General features: G+C 42.3%; 1 protein-coding gene across 5 annotated transcripts in view; it reads left to right on the top strand.

Moving 5' to 3' along the window:
• Positions 1-22,970, top strand: part of NRG1 (neuregulin 1) — a 306,437-nt gene that overhangs the window by 260,156 nt on the left and 23,311 nt on the right. For 3 of the 5 annotated variants that reach the window (XM_040580771.1, XM_040580770.1, XM_040580769.1), the window contains 2 exons: positions 11,364-11,493; positions 21,223-21,281. In XM_040580771.1, coding sequence (XP_040436705.1) covers positions 11,364-11,493; positions 21,223-21,281 — 189 coding nt within the window. Of the gene's footprint in view, positions 1-11,363; positions 11,494-20,517; positions 20,570-21,222; positions 21,317-22,970 lie in introns of those variants that run through there. The other 2 variants (XM_040580773.1, XM_040580772.1) reach the window with 2 other exon arrangements.

Here is a 22,970-nt window from a genome sequence, read left to right as displayed (position 1 = left end):
TTTTTTTTTTTCGGGGGGGGTGGGGGGGGCAGCGGGGCACAAGTTTTCCCTCATGTGACTGTTCATACACTGCTGCCACACCTCCTCCCTTAGCTGGACAAATGTCTTGGCTTTCAGCAGAAAGTACAATGTCATCTGGACTGCATATCCTCCTTCACCCTGAGACTGCCTCTTGCAAAGAGAGACTCTGCATAGACTGTTGAACCCTTTTCTCAATCCTATGGATCCATGCCTTTTGCAGGTCTGTGTCTGCACAAATACATAAGTATGGCAGTGACTCCATTAACACAGCAATTGCTTGGAATCTGTTAGCGTTACATCATAAATCTGATTTTTGACAGGTTTATAACCAGACAGTAGAAATTAACTGCTGGAGGAAATGTGCCATTTAGTCTCAACATGAACACATTTTATTTTTCTACTTGGTTGTATTTTTTCTTACCAGACTTTTTTTCGAGGCTAGAAAAATAACCTTATGCTTATTTTAATATTCTTCCTTTAAAGCGAAAAAAAACTCCAACCTTTTCACAAACGTATAAAAACTCTCTGGCACAGTGACATGTTTATTGCATAGTCCTCTCTGATGTTTCTTGAGAACAGGTACTGATTAAATGACAGTTCCTGTATCAGCACATTAAAATATAACATCACTGAAGAAATAAAAGCTGAATAAAATAAAATGAGCAGGAAAATAAAATAAAGTGCCAGAACAAACAGTACCATTGATAGACGGAAGTTAATCTTTCCTGTTGCAACAAATATACTACTGTTCATTTTTACAAAACTGAGTTGATAGCAGATATTAATTAAAGACAGCATCACATTCCTTTTGCAGTAACATGAAGTTTTGGCACAGAGCTTTGCCAGTGAGCCCAAGGTGAAGTACTGTGCACATTTTAATGCAGGTGGTGGCAGAAGTTGCCAGAGTGAGGGCAGAGGAGGGAGAGCAGGCTCACAGAACTGGTTCTGGGTATAAGCACCTGCCCCTCTGCTCTCGCAACTGCCATCTGCAGCAGTTCTCAGAGGTCCTGGCCAGGGGCGGCAATAATCACAGGCAGGTCTCACTCAGGACATTGGGCTGGTGGCCGCTAATTCAGCTGCTCCTGACATCCTGACGCCATCCTTTGAAGCCTGTTGGAGTCAGTCGCAGCAGGATTACAGCCCACAGTTTAAGAAAAATTTCTTTCAGACTAGGTAACCTGAAATCTTTCCATTTTGCCCCAGTAGTCATGTTTTCTAGGCCATTCTTGTCTGCCTTTTTACTGACATGCGACATGTTTTCCCTGGGTACCTTTTCATATACACGTATTTTCAAACAGCACTATAAACAGTGGCAGTTTCATACCTCCAGGCAGGAAATTAGGGAGGGAAATGAGAAAAGGCTCCTTCACTGCAGAAAACTCTTTCATAGGAATTTCAAGTGCTTTGACAGTTTGCTGTGAAAGGAGCCTGCTTACAGAGTCCAAAGGATCTTGCTACAAGCAAAGCACGTAATAATATCTCTCTCTATCACTCTCTTCTGTGATGGAAAGAGACATTCCAAACAGGGAAGTGGTAACTCTGTGTTTCAGAAAAGATAGGTCCCATGTCTGTGTTGGTGGATAGCAGAGTGGAAATTTCCCTGTGCACCCACCCGGAGAAGATTTTTCTCAGTGAGCAACTCCAGAACAGGGCAGGAGGCTGGATCCTCTAGTAGAGCCTGTATAAGAGACACAGCAGCTCTGTCTAACAGTTTCTCATACCTTTTTCCAAGGGGAATGGTCCATTTCAAATGTCAGGAATCAGTTTTAATAGCAAGAGAATGTGTCTTTCTTCAATCCTACCAGTTTTATCTCAAAACTTGTTTTGAATTGTAAAGCACCTTTAATAAAATTAAAAACCTGATGCCTTGGGAATCTCTGCTGGAATACAAATATTGAAGTAAACTGACAAATAAATTTGAGCTTTGGTGCCTGAGGAAGGAAACTGTCTTTGATAAGCATTCTTGTTTTTTACTTATCTCCCATACCTACCAGTCTTACTGGGGGTCCTTCCTTGTAATGCTTTCTTGTCATAGATACCAAGGAGATACTCAGCAACCTGTGAGCAACCCTTTGTGATTTCTGAGAGGAGTTGCCTTCACTGTATCTTTGACTCAGAAATGGAGGTATATTTCTCTACTAGTCTGTGTCTCAAAGGGTGTTGCAAGAGCTACTGTTGGAAAGAGTCACTCTCTGCTACTCTGCTCTTCCTCACCACCCAGGGACCTCAGGCTGGTTAAAGATATTGAGCTGCAACTGCCTCAGGGCCAGTGCATCCCTTTCACGCCTCAGGTTTCCAGTGGCTTCTCTTCATGGCCATCCCCATGAAGCAGTAGGCTACTGGGAAAGCAACAGGTAGTCTCTTTGCTTTAGGAATGGGGGCAAAGGGAGGGGGCATGCCCTAATGACTTTGAAGGTGTGCTTCAAAATCAATGAAAGCTTGTTTCATTATGGAATTAGTAAAATAGTAAATGTTTTTCACTGCAGAGTATGCAAGAGGAGACAGATTAATGCATGCCTAGGAATCCTGGACAGGACATTTAGAATTATTCAAAGAAAGGTTACAGACATGGCTGCTTCTTGCAAACTTATTTAACACGCAGTATTTCAGTACACAAGCTTTGCTTTCAATAGGGCATTGTTTCAACAAGGCATACACTTAAGGTATTGTGCTGGAAAGCATTCTACTTCAGAAAAACTTCTCTAAAGGCACCAAGGAAAAACATGGAATTGAATGTGACTATAAATTAAGCAGATGCTTGAGTGCTGACTTGAATTTGTGTGGGCTTATATGCTCACTTATAAGTAAGTTGTGGCTGAAAGGGTTCCTGACAACGATTATGATGTTGACTTTAGATGAAACATCATTTGTAATGGAAAGCTTGCATGCTTCCTTTCATAAGCTGCTGAACAGTCTTTATTATCCCTGCATCTCTGTGAGCAGATAGCACTAAAGGAGTGAAGAGATTTTTGCACTTATCTGCAGAAGTATAAATGGATACTTGGAATTAATAAAAAAAAACTAAACTGTCAGAAGAAAGAGGAACAAGAAGAGATTTTGACTGACTAGGTTATAATGGGATGGAAGTATTTCAATACTCAATGTGATAAGGAAATAGTTATGTCAGTATCACTACATACCTGTCAAGGCAAACTTGATGGTACCAGGTGGAACCTATAATCCAGTCCTCTGCCACAGTAGCTTTCAGGAGCAGTAAGATGGCCCTGTCACCTGAGCTGAGACTAACTGCAGCTAATCACAGTTAGATTTTTTTTTATTATTTTATTTTAGTAATTGAATATAGGTTACAGCACTGGTGAACCACATGATTGACCCTCACAGAAAGCATCAGATGAGGAGCAGAGAAGGGAATAAATCCACCTTTACTTGCTGCCTCAGGGAGCTTACTGCCATGCCAAACCTGCAGTTGGATTAGGGCAGCTTGCAGGACCCTAGGATAGTATAAAAATGTCTCTCTAGGCAGTTCCATGAAGGATAGCAATCTGTCTTCATAATCTTCATAGTCTTTGTGTGTTTCTTCTTTCAGTTCTGTCAAGGTCTTTTTTCCCCATTTTTTAAATCAAAACCCTTTTTGAGTTAAAACCATTAAATACAGCTGTTTATGCAGAAATTATGCTGTTTGCATTAGGATGCTCCCCACACTGCCTTGCAGAATCAGGGTATTTGAGAGAAGAAAAGAGCTCAAGTTCTCTGCTTTACTAGCTCAAGTCAAGCCCTCCTGCCAGGAGGGAAGTTTCCATCTAGGTCCTGTCAGTCACCTCTCCAGGCTATAATGCAACTGCAGATGATGCAATAGCACTTTTCTCATTGATTAGGCAGGGTCCTGACACCAGCGTGAAAACCTGACTTGCCCAGCAGTTTGGTGCGATTGTTCTCCTGGAGTTGGTATCTACTCCCTGGCATGCAGAAAAAGATGGCTTCTCACCTGTCCAACAGCTGATTTCTCTTCTTTATGCATTGGCTCCCCTAGCTGTGCACTGGAGGGGGAACTGGACACTGAGCAGCTCTTGCTTTGTGAAGCTTCACCTCCTCCTTTAAGTCTCCTTTACAGTTTCAAAGGCCTGCTCTGCATCTGCACTGATGGTCCTTCCCCAGCAGCCTGAAGAGACTTTTCAGAGCTCTGTGGAAGTGCTATAAGATACACAGGAGTAAGGTCCCCCATGATGGTGCACATCTTACCAAACGTATTACAGTTTGCTTTGCATGAGCTCTGCCCCTGTTACGAAATTCCAGCCCAGTGAGTTATTTACCTTACTTTGCTGTACAGCGAGCATAGGAAAGAAAGGGCAGGGTGCAGCCTCTGAAGCAAGGTGAGCTTGGAATCCTTTCCTACAGTTTATTTGGCCACCCAGGGTTTTCTTCATGCTGAGAAGTTCACCAGCACAGCAAAGGACTCCACACTGGATAAAGCTCACTATACCGTGGCAGTTGCATTCAGCCCCTTATCTACTGTCTGCTTTTATCTAAGGCCTGCAAGTTTTCAGACACTCCCACCCATTCCTGGCATTATTGAGGTTGTTTGAGAATCCCTCAATACTAAAGACACTTCCCTATCTGGCTGGCAGTTTAGCATTCCTGGGCTTAGACCTGCTTTTCCCGAACTGATTCCCTCTATGCATATTTCCTCTGTACCGCTTTTTTTTTTTTTTTTTTTTTTTTTTTTTTTGCTACCTCTGCACACCACACACACATTTTTCCTCTTGGGACCCTCTGGCCTGTCACTGCCTTGTGTTTTGCCATTCACATGTCCCCCCACCAGGTGCAGAATGTTTTCTAAATGCTCTTGCAGACCTTTTGCAGATGCTTATCACATCACTCTAAAGTGAAAGCTGACATCTTTCTTGGCAATGGGAAAGTATGACTTGCCTCAAAGTGCAGTTTCAACCAGGTCTCTCCATACACCCTTGCACTCTTCTACAACCCATGTTGCCCACCTTTTTCTGAAAACTAGTGTTTGCAAAGAGTAATTGCATTTCCTCACTAACGAACTGTGAGCTGTTGTGCCTCTGTCCCTATTTCCCCTCATCTCAAAATTAAATGAAGCAAACAAAAACTGTTCCCGGTCACACCGTCTTTAACATGTGTCACCTCTTGACCCTCCGTGGTGAGCCAGATGCTGTGCAGGTCTCTCAGTCGCGCGCCTGCCAACTGGGTCAGTCTGTCGGCTATCGGGGAGGAAGCGATCGGGCGGTGCAGCAATCTGAAGCGTCTGTCCTCTGTTTTTCTTTTTCTTTTTTTTTTTCTCTTTCCTTTCCTTTGCTAAGGTTGGATTTGTGAGGGGGAACTGCCACCGAGTCCATGTCATAGGAGGAAGAGGGACACGCTGCCTTGGTTCAGCAAGAGTTTATGTGCTCTCAATCTTTCCTGAAGTTTCTATCTTGCAGACCCAGCGATTTCCTGTTTCCTTTTTGCTGGCCCTGATTTTTGTAGAGATAGTGCCAAAGTGAGAAAGCACTGTCTTAGGGCCAGAGAGTAATTCACTAACTTGTAAGCAATTCCAGCTGCTGGCAAAACAGCAGGCTCCTTAAATGATCTCCTGCGAAGGTCCCAGGAATCTGTTACACTACATGTTATTTGTGAAGGCAGAGGCTGAAGAAATTATATAACTAGATTGAACAACTAGCTTAGAGTATTACATCACCAAAGCAATGTGAAAAATTCTGAGCAGCCCCATGAAACAGACTGTAAATGCCTCCTGTAGAGATCTGGCATCCTTTTCTTTTTTTTCCATTGAGTTTTATTTGCTGGTGTTGGTAGCTTTTTAAACCTTTGGTATGTTCAGAGCTATATGGATGCAGTTTCAGCTCTGGAACCATTAAGTATGAAGGAACATGAAACACATCCTTTACACATGTGGTAAAACAGAAAATCTTGTCGGTTCAGAAAGGGGCTAGTTTTTGATTACTCTCAGGTTTTGGCTTGTGTTCTTGAAAGTATCCATAGACCTCTTGCTGCCCACAGTCATTCTGGAACCAGCGGGTTTCCTCATTCAGTACAGTACAGAAATGCTGAAGTTTTTTTGTATTCACACGTACTTTGCAAGTCAGGCTCATCCAGCACTGGTTGGAGTGAGCTGAAGAGGCTCAGTACCCAGTGGAAAGAAAATGTAGATGGTTTAGTTGAGACATAGAGGGAATAAGTACTGCAGCCAAGTTTACATGGGAAATAAACCTAACCTGCAGATCAGGGCTGGACATCTTTAAACTGCTCATCAGCAATTTGAGATGGAATTGGATTGTGCTTTTAAAGAAATGAATGAGCTTCAAATGAGGGAATATGAATTAGTAAAGCTGACTTTCTTATGAGAGCACACACACACTTTGTTACTCCAAACCTTGTTTGTGTGTGCTCTTTCCCCCTCCTTCTCTGCCTATGTCCCTCTCTTAATCTATGCAGGTACCTTCTTCTTCCATTGGCATAAACTGCAAGTAGACTTTGCTTAAGCCTCAGTCTCAGAAAACAGTGATAAGCAGAAGTATTTGTTCTGTTCCTCCTCAGTAATTTACTCTTTTTCTTCACAAAAGGTTTCCACCTGCAGTCCACTAAGGTGGCATATTTGCATACCATAAGTGGCCTTCCAGTGAGGATGGCAAGCCTTCCTTTGTGCTACAGCTGCCACTTTATCTCCATTGAGCCACAGGCATCTCACTAATCACCTTGCATGACTTTGAGCCTGTCCTCTGACTTTACACCAGCTTTGCAGAAACTCAATTCAAAGAGGCATGGATACTATTCTGTTTAGCTTGCAAAGCCCTTCCCTTTCAGTCTCAGTAATCCCTTAGGGCTCCTCTCAGCAGACTGCCTCACCTGCGTAGGGCCTGGGAGTCCTGCTGCTGTAGCCACTGAACTTCAGAGGGGTATTTTGGGAAGCAAGAGAGAGTAAAGAGAATGCATTTTCCTGCTTCATGGCAGAAAAGGGTCAGAGATTCCCCAGGTAAGCTCAGAATTACATGAAGTTGTGTCTGCTTGACATGAAATGATCCTAAGGTAGTTTTACAGCAGTAATTCATGTTATAGAGAGTAGTTTTTGAAAGATGCAATGTTTCTATTTTTATTCTTGTTAATAGCTTTTAGTCAGTTCCCGTAGATAGGAACAGATCTCATTGTCTTTCAGTGCCCTGTGAATAACTGCATTAGTAGGAACTTTGTTCGGGCTACCTGCAGTTGCTTTTTTACTGTGGTGTTTCTGCATCCAGGGAAGTTGGATGGGGAGCAGGGAGGAGGTATAATATGCAGTGTTTTCAGTTGTTATCTCATGCATGATATTTTCAAATTTCATTACAGCATGTAATTTAGTCCTTTCAGTAAGCTAGGGGTTTGGTATAGGGCTCTGAAACAAACCAGCTTTTCTATCTTGTGCTTGTATAGCTGAAGAAAGCATTACAGAAGAGAAAGAAGGTACAAATTTTGACTAGGTGAATAAAGAAAAATGCGTAGATACATGGTCTACGCTGCTGGTTGTTCCCACCATACACCCTCCAAGCCCCTGTCTGCTAGAGATGTATGGAAAGTGTTTTGGGCCTCGTTATGGATTGTATTAAATTTGCTCTGATGAACACCTGCTCCCAAACACCACATTTCTTCCGTTATGTGGCTTTAAATGAAACCCAAAACCACAGTTAGTGTTTCTTGTATTTAATTTGCAAAATAGGCTTATAGTGCATACACTGAATGGTGGCCATATGCCATAAAAACTAGGCATCCTTTGCAAAGAAAAATTAACATCAGAATTAACTCACTGGAGACTTTTTTCCCCCTCTCACCCCATGGAGTTACAAAACTCAGGCAGGTTGGGACCACAGTGCCAGTAGATCAGTAATACAGAGAAAATTCACATGCAAGATTTATACAACGGTTTTGAACATGCAATGCCAAAAACATGGGCAGAGGCACTCCCCACAAACATATGTGTAAAGCCCTTGTATCATGAGATTTCTCTGAGAGCTGCAGATTATTCCCATCTCTAGCAATCAGTTCACAGCAATTGCTGCTATGCAAAGCTCACTTACATCAGCTGGGAAGTAACGGTTACTTTGAATCTTCACAGTGATCTGCTTTTGCTTGAGCTGCTGCTGAAAGCAGCAGTGAGCAAGAGGATGGAAACAATTATAGATTGCTGTAAGCCCACTTGCTACTGTATCTACCTGTAAAATTCAATTTTAAACATTCCATTAGCCAGCAGGGTAGCAAAATGGGGGTTTTTTGCCAGAAATGCTGCAACAATACTGCTTTTTTTTCCTTTTCAAATGAATGCATTAGCTTCCTGAGCTCAAGGACATCCTCAGAGTGCTTGTCTCACTTGAAGTTTGAAGTCTTTCAGTAGGTAAAAGGACACAACGGTGAATTGGCTGTCAGCAGAGAGAGGCTTAACAGTCAGTTTACCTGTTAAGACTCACAAATGCTTCAAAATATACATTGCTATATAGATGGGATTCACTCACCTGCGCTTCTCACATCTCAGGTCTTGGTATGCCATAGCCTGTCATATCAGGCATCTCCCTTGGGCTAAAGGTCCAGGCTCCTTTCAAGCCTATGAAGAAAGAAAAGCTCTTCCATGAAGCAGATCTCCCATCCTAAGGTTCATGTCAAGGATGGTGGTCAGCTCATTGATATCAAGCATAGACAACCCTTCATTGCTGAGCTGAGGGCAGTCTGTTGGCCAGCCTTTTGTCAACATTGGGTGCAAAGTCCTGTTTGAACTGGTGCTAGCTGAAAGTGTCAGACTACTCTTAAAACATGACCCCTTTTCCTGCCTCTAGACAAGGCATAAATTTATCCTGGTCTGAGAGGTTATAAATCATGCTTTGAGGGGCCAGGAGAAAGGAATGTGTTATTACAAGGAATTAGTACTCCATGTTTGCATTTCATTAGCACTTAGAGGCCCCCATCAAGATCAGGATCTAGGGAGATGTGGCACAAAGGGTGCAACAGTGGGAAGCAGGAGGGAGAGTGAGTTTTGGAAGATGTCACAGAAAAGATTATGCCAAACCATAGGGAAGGCACCCCATGCAAGCAAGGCATCATGGAAGAAAGAGAAAGAAACTGGCATGCTGGTGATCAATGGCAAAGGAAGGAAGGGGTATGAAAGATGTTAGCTGCACAGGCAGATGGGATTTTGATGAGTAAAAGGAAGGACTTAAATATAGCAGTCACAATCTCATGTCTCATCAAAACAAGGTAGCTAAAGTCACTCTGAAAATGGTGCCAGCCAAAGTGGCCCATTCTCCCAAGTGCCAAGTGCTAAAAATGCAGTTTTACTTGGAATATGATGGGAAACACATGAAAATCAAATATGACAGGGACTACTTCATCCTTATTCTCAGAAATAAGAACTCAAAATATATGTGGTATTTGTTGATAGACAATCTGCTAAAAGCATGTTTTCTTTGGATTCAATGTGTGCAGCAAATGTTAAAATAGCCTACTACAAACATGCCCCTCAGGTGCCTTTGTGTCAGAAAAGGCTCTGAATATCAGGCAACTTTTGTATAGGTGCTTGCAGCTCTCTAGTCAACTCCAGTGGGATCCGTCGGTAGATAAAAGCATTGTTCCACCTCAGGGTAGAAGCTGTCTTTCAGAAACAAAAATACTGGGATTTGTTCAGCACTGTAACAAAATTTCTTACTTCTATATGTCTGGAGATGGCTAAACAAAAACATGCAGGAAACTTCCCCACTTTTCAGAGATGACAGGTAGTCAATTTAGTTAGTTTTAGCCATTTAAAAATTAGGGGCATATTCTCAAGAGTTTAAGCTTCAGTCAGTGTAGGGAGACAGACACCATCATCAGAGAGGCTGTTTATCCCACTCATTGTGGGAATAATTTCAGCTCCTTTCTGTAAGCTGTGGAGAGCACCTTACAGCTAAACAATTCAGTTTTAGGCAGATAAACCCAAGTTTAATAATGAGAATGACTGGCCAGAGGTCACATAGCCCATCAGTGGCAAGGTTCCTGAGCTGAGTACTGACTGGTGTCCAGGCTTCAAGCATGTCTACTGTGTTTTGACAGAATTTAGAGCAAAACTTGTTCAGACTAGAGGACAACCAGAAATTGTAGTTTGGGTCTGCAGCTGAAGCCTAGCAGGTACATGCCTGACTGAAGTTTAACCCAGCTTACAGAGGTGGTTTTGGAGGCACAGAGCAGTGTGAGGAGCTGAGAACATAATACGGCCTCCCCATCATCCCTGTTGCTGCTAGCTGGTTTAAAGCAACCTCAGGCAGTCACCTTACACTAGTAGTTACCAGCAATGACTGCAGTGGGGACATTTTTGAGCACTCTCTCTCTCACAGTACTGCTCCCTTCAGTCAGAACACCATCATTTTCTTGACGGACACTGCACAGGCAAATCCTAAGGCTGGGATTTCTCATCCTAAACTGGCAGCCTCCTGCAAGATTGCTAGCTAATCCTGCCTTCTGCAGGTATTCCCTGAATGCAGCAGGGAGTAAGCTAAGAAACAGTGCAAGCACAGTGCTACTGCCATTTGATAGCACTACAGGCTATTATAGGCTATAACACTATAGCTGCTATAGGCACTAGTGGTGTCTAGCAGCCTTGGTGGCCCAAAACTGTTAATACTTCATGCAAATGAGCCCATCTGAAGGAGGTGCTATGTTGGCCTCCAGATCACAGATTCCTGCAGACACAGGTATGGCAATCACACACACAGAGGAAGGCACAATGCCTCCAGACCCCCGTCCTCTCCCTCCCTACAGAGTTGAACAAAAGCAGCCACAGCTCTCATTTATGGGCTGGGGGAGAGGCAGTCAACATTCAGCCAGTCACCCTCTCCCCTGGGAAGAAGGCAGTGGCTGAACCAAGGGGTTCAGTCCCAAGAGACTGAATCAGCCTCAGGTAAAGCTTCACTTACTTCAAGGCAGTGCCAGGAAGAAACCTCATCCAGGGCCTCGGTTTATTTGGCACCACATTAGCAGTCTGTAATGACTCTCACACCCCAAAAAGCACTTGAATGCAATTAATGTGATGTAAGTAACAGCACAAATTACACATTTTTAATTAAATATACATGAGTGCTGCAGAAATTTAAGGTCATTTGATGGACAGGGCTACTGAAATCCTCTCTTTCTCCCAGACCGTGTGTGGGGTAGCATATCTCTGAAGTATGTATTTAAACTCCACTTCCTGTGTTGATCAACAAAATGCATGATCAGGTAATTAGTGCCTGTGGTAGCAACACAGAGAGCTCAGAGGACTTGCCAGATCCTTCCTGGCCTTACTTCTTCCCCCAGATACAAGTACGCTTACCAGTTAGGAAAAAACCCAAGCCATTCTGATCCATATTTTCACTCTTTGTCTTTTCCAGCCACTTCCACATCTACAACTGGGACAAGTCATCTCACAAAATGTGACATAAAGCAGAAAGCCTTCTGCGTAAATGGGGGAGAGTGTTACATGGTTAAAGACCTTCCAAACCCCCCAAGATACCTGTGCAGGTAAGAAATCCTATGCCTTTACTTTGGTGGAGCCTCCAGATTCCAGAAATGCTTGTTCTTTTAAGGAGCACCTGAACAATTTCTTCCCCTGTACTTAAGCATTAGATATTTCTTCATTTTTAAGTATGTGGATGTGAAAACAAGCTACTAAGAATGATCTTTGTGGTTTTATATAAAGCATAACAGAGGCTAGGTGGGAAATCTTCCCACATGATACTGGCACAGCAAGCCCCATTGACACTTACATGACAAGAAGTAATACAACTTGTTCTTAATGCTAGAAATAATGAAAGAGATACCATAAACTAAATACATGGCAAATAGCAAAAAAAAGGTATGTGGATAACTGCATTGGATAAATGCCCTATATACAGGGCAGATTGGTTATTTTTATTGTCTGCTGTAGTAACTGAACACTTTCTAGTGAGACTGGGTTCACAACTGGGGCTTTGCTGTTATGTTGAATTGCACAAAAAACTATTAATGTAATGGTAATTGGTGGAAATTACTACTTTGTATGAGGATCTTGATTCAGCAGGTCCTATGAGTTTAGTCTTAAGGGTATGCTTGTGCACCTGTCTCAAGTTCTGGCCTGTGCTCTATCAGGCTGTTGTGATAGTCCTTTATGTTGGAGAACATGGCTTCACCAGGGGCCCAGTGTAAATGCCTCTATGCAAACACATGTAGCATGGGGACTAAACAAGGAGATAGAGGTATGTGCACACTTGCAGGCTATGGTCTTCTTGGCATCATGGAGATGTGGTGGGATGGTTTCTATGACTGGAAGTGTTGGAATACAAGGAGACTCTTTAGGAAGTACAGGCAGGGAAGAAGAGGAAGGGGTGTCACCTTCTATGTCAGTGACGAGCTGAAGTGCACGGAGCTCTTCCTAGGGATGGATGAGGAGCCAGCTTGGAGCTTATGGGTCAGGGTTAAAGGCAGGGCAGGGACAGGTGACATTATACTGGAAGTCTGCTACAGGCTGCCTGACCAGGAAGACCAGGCAGATGAGGCTCTTTATAGACAGATAGGAGCAGCCTCACATTCACAAGCCCTCATCCTCATGGGGTACTTCAACCGCCCCAATATCTGTTGGAGGGACAACACAGCAGGGCACAAGCAATCCAGGAGGTTCCTGGAATGTGTTGATGATAGCTTCCTTCTCCAAGTGATAGAAGAGCCAGTGAGGAGAGGTGCAATGCTGGACCTTATTCTCACCAACAAGGAAGGGCTGGTGGGGAATGTGAAACTTAAGGGCAGCCTTGGCTGCAGTGACCATGAAATGCTGGAGTTCAAGATCCTTTAGGGCAGTGAGCAGGGCACACAGCCAGATCACTAGCCTGGACTTCAGGAGAGCAGACTTTGGCCCCTTCAGGGATCTGCTTAGTGGAGTACCATGGGATAAAGCCCTGGAGGGAAGAGGGGCCCAAGAAAGCTGCTTAATATTCAAGGATCACCTCCTCCAAACTTAGGAGCTATGCAGCCCAACAAAGATGAAGTTGGGCAAAAATGCCAGCAGGCCTGCATGGATGAACAAGGAGCTCCTGGACAAACTCAGACTCTGAAAGAAAATCTACAAAGGGTGGAAGCAAAGACAGGTAGCACAGGATGAATACAGCGAAGTTGTCCAAGCAGTCAGGGACCAGATTAGGAAAGCTAAGCCCTGATAGAATTAAATCTGGCCAGGGATGTCAAGGGCAATACAAAAAGCTTCTATATGCATGTTGGTGATAAAAGGAAGACTAGGAAAAAAGTGAGCCCTCTCCAGAAGGAAATGGGAGACCTGGTTGCCCAGAACATGGAGAAGGTTAAGGTACTCGATGACTTTCTTGCCTCGGTCTTCACCAGCAAGTGTTCCAGCCACACTGCCCAAGTCACAGAAGGCAAAGAAAGGACTGGGAGAATGAAGAACTGCTCACTGTAAGAGAAAATCAGGTCTGAGATCATCTAAGGAACCTGAAGGTACACAAGGCCATGGGGGACCTGATGAGATGCATCCATGGGCCCTGAGGGAACTGGCAGATGAAGTGGCTAAGCCATTATCCATCACATTTGAAAAGTCACAGTGGATTTGTGAAGTTCCCAGTGACTGGAAAAGGGAAGCATCATCCCCATTTTTAAACAGGGAAATAAGGAAGACCTGGGGAACTACAGGCCAGTCAGTCTCACTTCTGTGCCTGGCAAGATCATGGAGCAGATCCTCCTGGGAACTATGCTACAGCATGTGGGAAACAAGGAGGTGATTGGTGACAGCCAACATGGCTTCACTAAGGGCAAATCATGCCTGACAAGTCTGGTGGCCTTCTACAGTGGAGTTACAGCACTGGTGGATAAGGGAAGAGCAACTGATGTCATCTACCTGGACTTGTGCAAAGTGTTTTACATTGTCCCACATGACATCCTTGCCTCTAAACTGGAGAGACATGGATTTGATGGGTGGACTGCTCAGTGGATAAGGAGTTGGCTGGATGACCACACTCAAAGACTTGCGGTCGATGGCTCCATGTACAACTGGAGACCAGTGATGAGTGGTGTTCCTCAGGAGTCAGTATTGGGGCCAGTGCTGTTTAACATCTTAGTTGGTGACATGGACAGTGGGATTAAGGGCACCCACGGCAAGTTTGCTAACACCACCAGGCTGTGTGGTGCAGGCAACATGCTGGAGGAAGGGATGCCATCCAGAGGGACCCTGACAGGCTTGGGAGGTGGGCCCATGCAAACCCCATGACGTTCATCAAGGCCAAGTGCAAGTTCCTGCACCTGGGTTGGGACAATCACAAGTACAGGTTGGGCAGAGAATGGATTGAGAGTAGCCTTGAGGAGAAAGACTTGGGAGTGTTGGTGGATGAGAAACTCAACCTGACCCAACAATGTGCGCTTGCAGCCCAGAAAGCCAGCTGTATCCTGGGCTGCATCAAAAGAAGCATGACCAGCAGGCTGAGGGAAGTGATTCTTCCCCTCTAATCAGCTGTTGTGAGAATTCTGGGGCTGCCAGCATAAGAAGGACACAGACCTGTTCAGAGGACAGCAACAAAGACAATCAGACAGCTGGAGCACCTCTCCTCTGAAGACAGGCTGAAAGAGTTGGGATTGTTCAGCCTGGAGAAGAGAAGATTCCAGGGACACCTTATTGTGGCCTTCCAGTACCTAAAGAGAGCCTACAGAAAAGCTGGAGGGTGGCTTTTTACAAGGTCACATAGTGACAGGACAAGTGGTAATGACTTCAAACAGAAAGAGGGCAGATTTAGGTTAGATATAAGGAAGAAATCCTTTACTGTGGGGGCGGTGAGACACTGGCACAGGTTGCCCAGAGAAGCAGGGGATGCCCCATCCCTGGAGGTGTTCAAGGTCAAATTAGATGGGGCTTTGAGCAGCCTGGTCTAGTGGAAGGTGTCCCTGCCCATGGCCGAAGAGGTTGGAACTAGGTAACTTCCAGTTAACAGTTGGATCTGATGAACTCAAAGGACTTTCCCAACCTAAATGATTCTATGATTCTATCTTTGAGGCCCCTTCCAACCCAAGCCATTCTACGATATGATTCTGATATGAACTTGGGTGAAGAGCTACAGCACTAGAGTTCACCTGCCTGGTGGTGCATCAGGTAGCATTTACCTTTGGAGCTCAACTGTTCATAGTTACTGCTGCTTTCTGGCTTGAGAGGAAACTCAGCATGTAAACCTTGGAAAACATCCTTGGGGCCTGGCGGGACTGAGAGGAAAGGGTGCACTTCTGTGAGGATATTGCTGTTTTTCAGACAGACAAAAGACAGTGGTCAGTAAAGACTGTCATATGCTGTAACTGCAAAGATTTTTGGTCTTCTGGTACTAAAAATCAAATGACACTAATTGTAACGATTACTCTGGTGGGTGAGTTAGGTGAAGGTCTATGATGCTTTCATTAGGTCAGGAAGGCATTGACTGCTTGTATGTGTTTTAAATTAAAAACAAAAACAAAAACCAAAAACAAAACCAAAAGAAACCCCAACAACCCAAAAAACCACACAAACATCAAACCCCAGAACGTTCTGCTTTATATGTGAGGTTTTGTTTTTTGTAGAAGGATGTTACCTGTACTTCATTATCTTTGTATTGCTTTGCTTTTTCACAGATCACTCTGTTGTTGAAAGTAATGAATAATTTTCCATTAATTTTAGAATAATTCTTAGTTAAAGTGAATATGGAAAAGTTACTTGCTCTAATGGGTCCGATTTTATTTTAGAGAGAGAGAGAGAAAGAAAGATTTGTGTTAAATTTACGTGATCATTATGAGCCAGCACTAAAAGATGAGCAGTTTGCTATGACTCTCCAGGGTGTGTACAAGAGCCTACCTGCCTGTTTCAGCTTCCTGTCCAAACACTACGCAGAAAACTCCAGGGCAGCAGAGCTGAGCATCTAGCAGACTTGCTAATAATTAACACTGTCATGACAGTTTCAGAGGTATCCCATTTTCAGTGGCAAGGGGACAATTTTTTTTTTTTTAAATTCAGAGATCTGACTGTGTTTGTTCTTTCATGTTATTGATTGGCTAATTTTTTAATTAAACAGCTCAGCAAAACTTGCATGAAATGGTGATTTTTCCCCCCTCTTGCAGATGAGAAATAACCTTTAATTCTGGGCCTGGGGTTGAAAGAAAAGGCAATTTCCAAATCTGGCAGATGTGCCTCTCTCTGGGTGGCCCAATACCTATTTGGAAAAACCATCAGAGCTGTAAAATCAGAGGGGATGAATCTCATTTACAGTAAGGCAGTGGAAAAGGATTCTTATCCTCAGGATAGTCAGGGCCACCACTGTTATGTAGGGGCTATGCCCTCTAATATTTGCCAGAACTGAAGCTTTACGTTTTGTGCAAAACAGGACATAATACAGCCACGTAAGAAATAGAAGTGTGAGTACTTGAAAGTGGATGTGCTGGGAAACTGAAACGACAAAATATGGTTGTTTCCTTATTTCATTAAAAGTACAGATGTCTACTTTTAATTCTAGTGTTCCAGTGTTAATTAAAATAAGTATACAACCAGTACACATTGCCTTCATTGTTCTGAGAAAATAAATCTTCCCCCAGAACATGCCTACGGAAACACAACGCTTGAAATATGGTACTTAGTCTTCATATTTCTGCCTCAGTAGCAAGTTCACATTTTTCCATATGGTCCATCTGTTGAGGGAAAAACAAAATTTCTAAAGCATAAGCCATATCATTCTAAATTGGTTTTATCCCTAACCAAAAAAAATTACTCAGATTCACAACAACCATGGAATTTTTCAAGTGATATCTCTGGGTTTGTAAACTCCCTATTTTATTTAAAAAACCTGAGCTCCTAAATCCATCTTCTGTTAAAATCTAGCTATGTACTAAAACAAAAGAGTGTTTTGTAAAATATGTAGCATAATGATCCAGACGGGATCAGATCTTGCTCTCAGGGATACTAATGTGAACTTCAAGAAAATTCCCTGCTTTCAAAAGCTAACCATGTGAAATACTCAAGAAGTGTGTGAAGATTTATTAATGTATTGTACACCTGCATCTGTGGTAGCATGTATGTTCCCTACATGTATTTTAATTATGACCCCAGACTGAACAAATGAAAATGTGAAAAATGAAAAAGGAATCTTTGAGACTGCTCAAATAAACTATCTGTATAAAGTTTTCAGAAATTTCATAGGAACACGTCACATTTTGAAAACAGCATAGACTTTGTAAGCCTGGATGTTACTTGCTTCCTATGAGGCTGAGGTTCATAAGTCAGTTCTGCTCAGTTGGAAATGGATACCCAAGTTCAATGAAGACAAAAAATCAGAGAGCTTCTTCAATAAGTACAAAATTAAGACCAGAAATCCTAGCGTTTGCTTCTTACTTGAAGAAAAATATATGTGAATATAATACCCGTTATGCTTTTAGAGTGTTCTTTTGAAGTGTCGTACCATGAAGGCCTTCATGGTCTAATCGATTTCTTACTCACAAAGATCATCTTTTCTAGTGCTTTTGTTGTCAGTGAAGAAATGAATTTACATCTGAATTTAACTGGATGAAAAAAATGCTTCTCTCTAACAGAAGGATGCGGCTTCCTAGCAGAAGAGTGAATTGCATGCTTTTTAATAATATAGCCATTTTCTATATCTGTCTTCATGTAAGGGCCTTGGTGGAATAGAAATTGACAGAAGGTTCTTTAAGACAGCAAAAAGAGAAAATTTGTTTGCATGATGCTAGCAGAACTTCCAAAGACACTCATTCAACAGGCAGGACAGAAATACTATTTCTGATTTAGACTATGAAATAGACTGGTAAATATGGAAGTGTACCGTACTTCCCATGAAAAAATACATTATCCCACAATGGATTTGCTTATAGGCAGTGGATGAAATGGAATTGTGAGGTCCTGATCCATTCAGCCATTCCTCTCCCACTGCAAAACTGTTTGGTGATACGTTTGATGGTCTGAAAAGTGATTTCTGAATGCAAGTGAATACTGTTCTTTGCAACTGTTGTGTGAAGAGGAAAAAAGCAATTATTTTAGTATATGTGGTTTAGTATTGTGGTCTCACCCAATTAATACAATAAATAAATATCCAACTAGCCCTTTTTTTAGGCAGAAAGGAAATTATAAGGCTCTTGCAGCACAAATATCTACCTGTTGCCCTGAGTTGTTTTACTCCAACTTTTCCTATCATCATAGAAGAAATTGGCACATGGGTAATGTCCTAGAAAATAGACACAACAAGATATTTCTCGTACTACATCTGGAAACTTTGAGTAGGACAAGGTGTTTTGAAAACAACACTTTCGCAAGCTGTTTGTAGAAGTGCAGCCTACAGTAAACAACCTGCCAAACAGCAGTGGAAACAGTGCTGTGCTGCATATCTGGGCGACAAAATGCCTTTAGCACTCACACATAACCATCAGCAGGCAGGCTCCTCTCTCCTCTCATCTCGGCTGGCCCACCCCGGACCTGATCTCAGTGGCAGGTGCTACAGTCCATTTGCTGACAATGGTTTCAGAGCAAGTATAAAGACACTTGAGTTGTTTTCAGCGCCATCTCAACAGGGCTGACCCTGCTCAGCCTGGAAGCAATCAGCAGTGTCTACAGTGCTCAAGTTAGTTTTGCCAGCTCCACAGCTGCACCAACATTTGAAAACAAGCAACCACCACTGGCCAAGTGGCAGGAGAAAAGCCTGAGGTTTTTAATCAGCAGCATCTTCATCGGGATTGTGTAGGGTTCATAACTGACAAACAAGATTTAGAGGTCCCTGTGAAACGAAAACCAATGCAGGTTTGAACACCAGCTTTCTAGGGACAGGTATTAAACAAGATCACCATAGCACAAAATAAAACTGAAATCACAGGGGTAAAATATTTTTACTTTCATTCAGTAACATGGAACAAAATACCTTCTATCAAGGGCATTTTGCCTTCTATCAAAGCCACATAACGTCTTCTGTAATGCCCAGCAATATCACCTCTTCATGACACAGTTATCTTTGTTGCATTTTTCTCAAGTGAGTATACCTCTGGAGACTGGGACCTCTCCAGACTGGGTACTTACGAAAAGATGTGACCCTGGCTCTGAAGGACATAAATTTATGATAAACAAATACATCATTACAGCAAATCAGCTTCATAGAATCATCTGCAGATCCTCAAATGACACCTTTATTACATAAAAATCATTCCTGTGTGTTTTATCTGAATAAGATAGTAGTGACATTGGTCCTCTGCTGAAGTGATTTTCTGGAAGTCCCACTTGTACAAGGGCAGCATCCCTGATCCTTAAGGCTAGAAGTAACTGTGGAAGAGTGGAATTTAAAAAATCAGTACAACTTTCAATGCACATGAAACTCAGAGGGACAGAGAAGGTGGAGGGCTGTTCTGAACAATGTGCGTTTGCAAATAAGAAGGCTCTTTGGGCCCTTGTAAGTAAATGACAAAGCAGTTTGAAAAGGAGGCTAGCACCAGATCAGCAGCAGGAGAAAAAGATGGTGAGATTCTTGCACCATGGCAAACTTATGGAAAGCATCAGAAAGACAACGCAGGAGACATGTATTCAAGGACACAGATATCAGGTAATTTCATGTTACACGCTGAGTAAGAGTGGATAGATGAAGGAGGAGGAAAGAAGATTGAAATCAATACACTTTTAGTGTGGTGCACAGTCACTCACACTTGCATCTGAAGCACAGGAGCCTGCATTGCTGTAGTGATATTTTGTGAGCCTGAGCTCTGCCTCAAAATGAAGAATAAAAGTGAAGGAAGAACCGACAGCCAGCAGCAGAAAAGACAAGCAAAGCACAGAAGAGAAATTCCTTCACTACAATCAAGGAGAAAGCTGCACTGACGTTTTCTGCAGAAGAGCTTATGAACTGAAAGGGCAGGCAGCTATGAAACTTCAAATTTTGAGCACACCTCTACCCTCTCTCTTACTTGTCGATTGGACTGACTAATTTTCCATTTGTCAGCCATGTTGAATATACTTTCTGCCTTTGGGTTTGAGTTTGGCTTCTGACCTTTTGGATTTTTTTGCACTTTTCTGTGATTGCTATTTTAACTATTCCCCTTCAAAGGAAATTACTGGAAGACACAGCATGCCATTACAGAAATAGGGAAAACACGGCATTTTCATACATTTTATGTGACTGGTGAAAGCAACAGTGTGAATTGTTATTATACACTGCATTGCAAACTTAAAAAACTCAGCCTGGTCTTTTCATGAGGTGGAATAAGCAATGAGCTGATACACATTTTTGCTAGTCCTGATTCTTTTTTCTTTCTTTTTTCAAAACAGACAAGGAAAAAACTTCCTAGGTTTTTTTTACTCTGGTGGATTTTTGCTATAAATTTTGCCAAGTATTGTCTTCTGGAAAGGTTACACTTTCGTGTCCCTTTTTTGATCATTTTTCACTAAAACCTAACCAGGAGGTCACCCAATGCACTCCCATCTCCATAGGCCAGCAGATGTCAGTCTGTTAGTGCAGTGGTTTTGGTGTACTATTGCTTATCACGTTTTTGCCCTTTAGGTGCCAACCTGGATTCACTGGAGCAAGATGTACTGAAACTCTGCCCATGAAAATCCAAAACCAAGAAAGTATGTTAAAATAATCTGAACTTTGCTTTCTTCCCCAACTACAGCAACAAAATCAATAGTACTTGGTGTTTTCACAGTTCAGCTGGAACCGGCCTCTTTACACACCAATTTATGACCTGATTCTCTAAAGTAAAATCTGTACACCATGGCATTATTGACCTCCAAAATGTTTCTCATTTGTGTGATTTTTGGTCTTTCCATCCATTTGCAGATGCATTTGTATGGCACACACTGGCAGCTTTCTTGTTTGGGAGGCTGCTGTAAAGTGCAACCCTGTAAGAGCAAACTCACAGAGATGAGTGATGTACAGAACTTGTGTCCTGGCTGCCTTGTGGAAAGTGCATCCTAAAAGCAATTTGGGAATTTGGAATGGTGAATTTCTGTCTCACATCTCGAAACACACTTTGATCTGGATTGGTTTGGTTTTGGCTGGTTTTTCCAGGGGGAATTTCTTTTCATTTCCACCGAGCAAATGAGTTGCTCTCAACATCTTGAGCCATTTTGACATGCTAAACCGAGATTCAGTTTCTGAAAGTGAACTCACCAAGTCGTATCAGTTCACACTGAAGGAGCTTCTTTCTTAGCATATATTCATCTCTTCTCTTTTCTCTGTTTTTTTCTCTACCATTTTTTTTGTTTGTTTTTCCTCTCAGGTGCCCAAATGAATTTACTGGTGATCGCTGCCAAAACTACGTAATGGCCAGCTTCTACAGTACGTCCACTACCTTTCTGTCTGTGCTGCAGTAGAAGCATGCTCAGTTGGTGCTGCTTTCTTGTCACTGCATCTTTCCTCCAATTATTTTTTTTTTAATCTGTAACTAGATTTGTTGCCTAAGGCCTAATATTGATTGTCTCTGCCTGTTGCATGAAAATTATAACAAAAGGAGGTGCAATACTCTCCTGGATTGTTTGGCATCGAGGTTATGGGGAAATGCAAGACTTAAGGATGCTGTGAAATTAACACTGAATGTTGTGATATGGACTCCCCACTGACATCAAGCAGTAAAAGTGCAAAAATAACATTTTGAAAGTTTCACGTTTTATTTGCTGCAAAAACCTTATGAGTCTCTGTACAGGACAGTTCTCCCCCAACAAAGGAACAGGTAGCTAATCCTCTACTTGCATATGAGATTTGTATTTGGACCTACAAGTTAAAGGTAATTGACATGCTTACATTGTTTCCGATCAGTACGTGCCAAAGAGGATCAAAGTGTTCTTCCTTCTCGTTGTCCAAGTTTCAGGGGAAAGAGCACAGAAAGAAAAAGGGGGAGAGGCAACATAAACAATGGGGTCTGACGTATTTATTTGTGGGTAACAGGTGCAAGAGATCAAGTATTTCAGAGCCAGATTAATTGGCCAAAGAAATGTATGAGACAGACAGACAGACACACGCGCACACACACGACTGTCTGTGTCAGACTGCTGGTTGAATCAGCAGTGGAGTCACATATCTCATAAGCTTTCCCAGAGAGCCATAGGTTAATTATTATTACTTGTCAGGGAGGAAACAGAAATTACACTGAATATTAATTTTCTCTCATTGGCTATAGCAAAGTCAAAGGTAACATATAAGAAAATTGCTTAGATCTTACATTTTAATGCATGTGTGCTATTCATAATTAATTGTTCCTGGCATCAGAATGTACTATGATCTAAGAGCAGTACTATAGGAACTATTTTTTTGATGGATTACTTGCCAGCACAGAAAAATTTCAGAGACCAAAGGCTAGCTTAATTTAATTTCTGTTAGTATATAGGACAAAAATCCATTAGCATATGCTGGATGCTTTGGAGCCTGAAGAGATGCACAGGTTTTCTCTTATACTCATGGATGAAAAATGTCCATACATAATTCATACTGCCCATCATGGAAGCTAACCATGTAAATCCCAAGGGTGCTGACTGGAGACCAGACCTTCCAGCATTCAAGTGTGTATTTTATGCCCTGTTTTTAAAAGCTTTATTAGTGTGAGTTATTTTCAAAATGCATCTGATAACTATGGATTTGAAAAATTTTATGATGTTACAGTGTTTAAGTTTACCAATTGTTAGAATTAAATGGCCTTTTCTGGGTATTGTGGTGAAAAGTGCAGTTAAAGTTTTCTGATCTTAGAAGAATCATTTAAAAGGAGGTGGTGTAAAAATATAAGATCCATTGTTTGCTACTGAATCTACCCTGAAAACTATCGAAGAATTGTATGTTGATCAAAAATTCAACTTCTTACTCAGGGAAAAGAAAAAAAAAAAAAAAAAAAAAGAGGTTTAGGTGGGTTTTCCTTCATTAGTTTTTCAGTTCCCTAACTCTGGTTGGGATTTTTAAAGGAATCTTTGGGCAGTAGACACCAGGCTGAGATTTTCTGAAGTTGCCTCCATGGAAAAAGCATAGGTGCCCTTGCCTTGC

The sequence above is a fragment of the Falco naumanni genome, chromosome Z (assembly GCF_017639655.2).
Source record: "Falco naumanni isolate bFalNau1 chromosome Z, bFalNau1.pat, whole genome shotgun sequence".
Lineage (NCBI taxonomy): Eukaryota > Metazoa > Chordata > Aves > Falconiformes > Falconidae > Falco > Falco naumanni.
The sequence above is the reverse complement of the archived record's forward strand: the minus strand, read 5'-3'. Positions and strand labels throughout refer to the sequence as shown.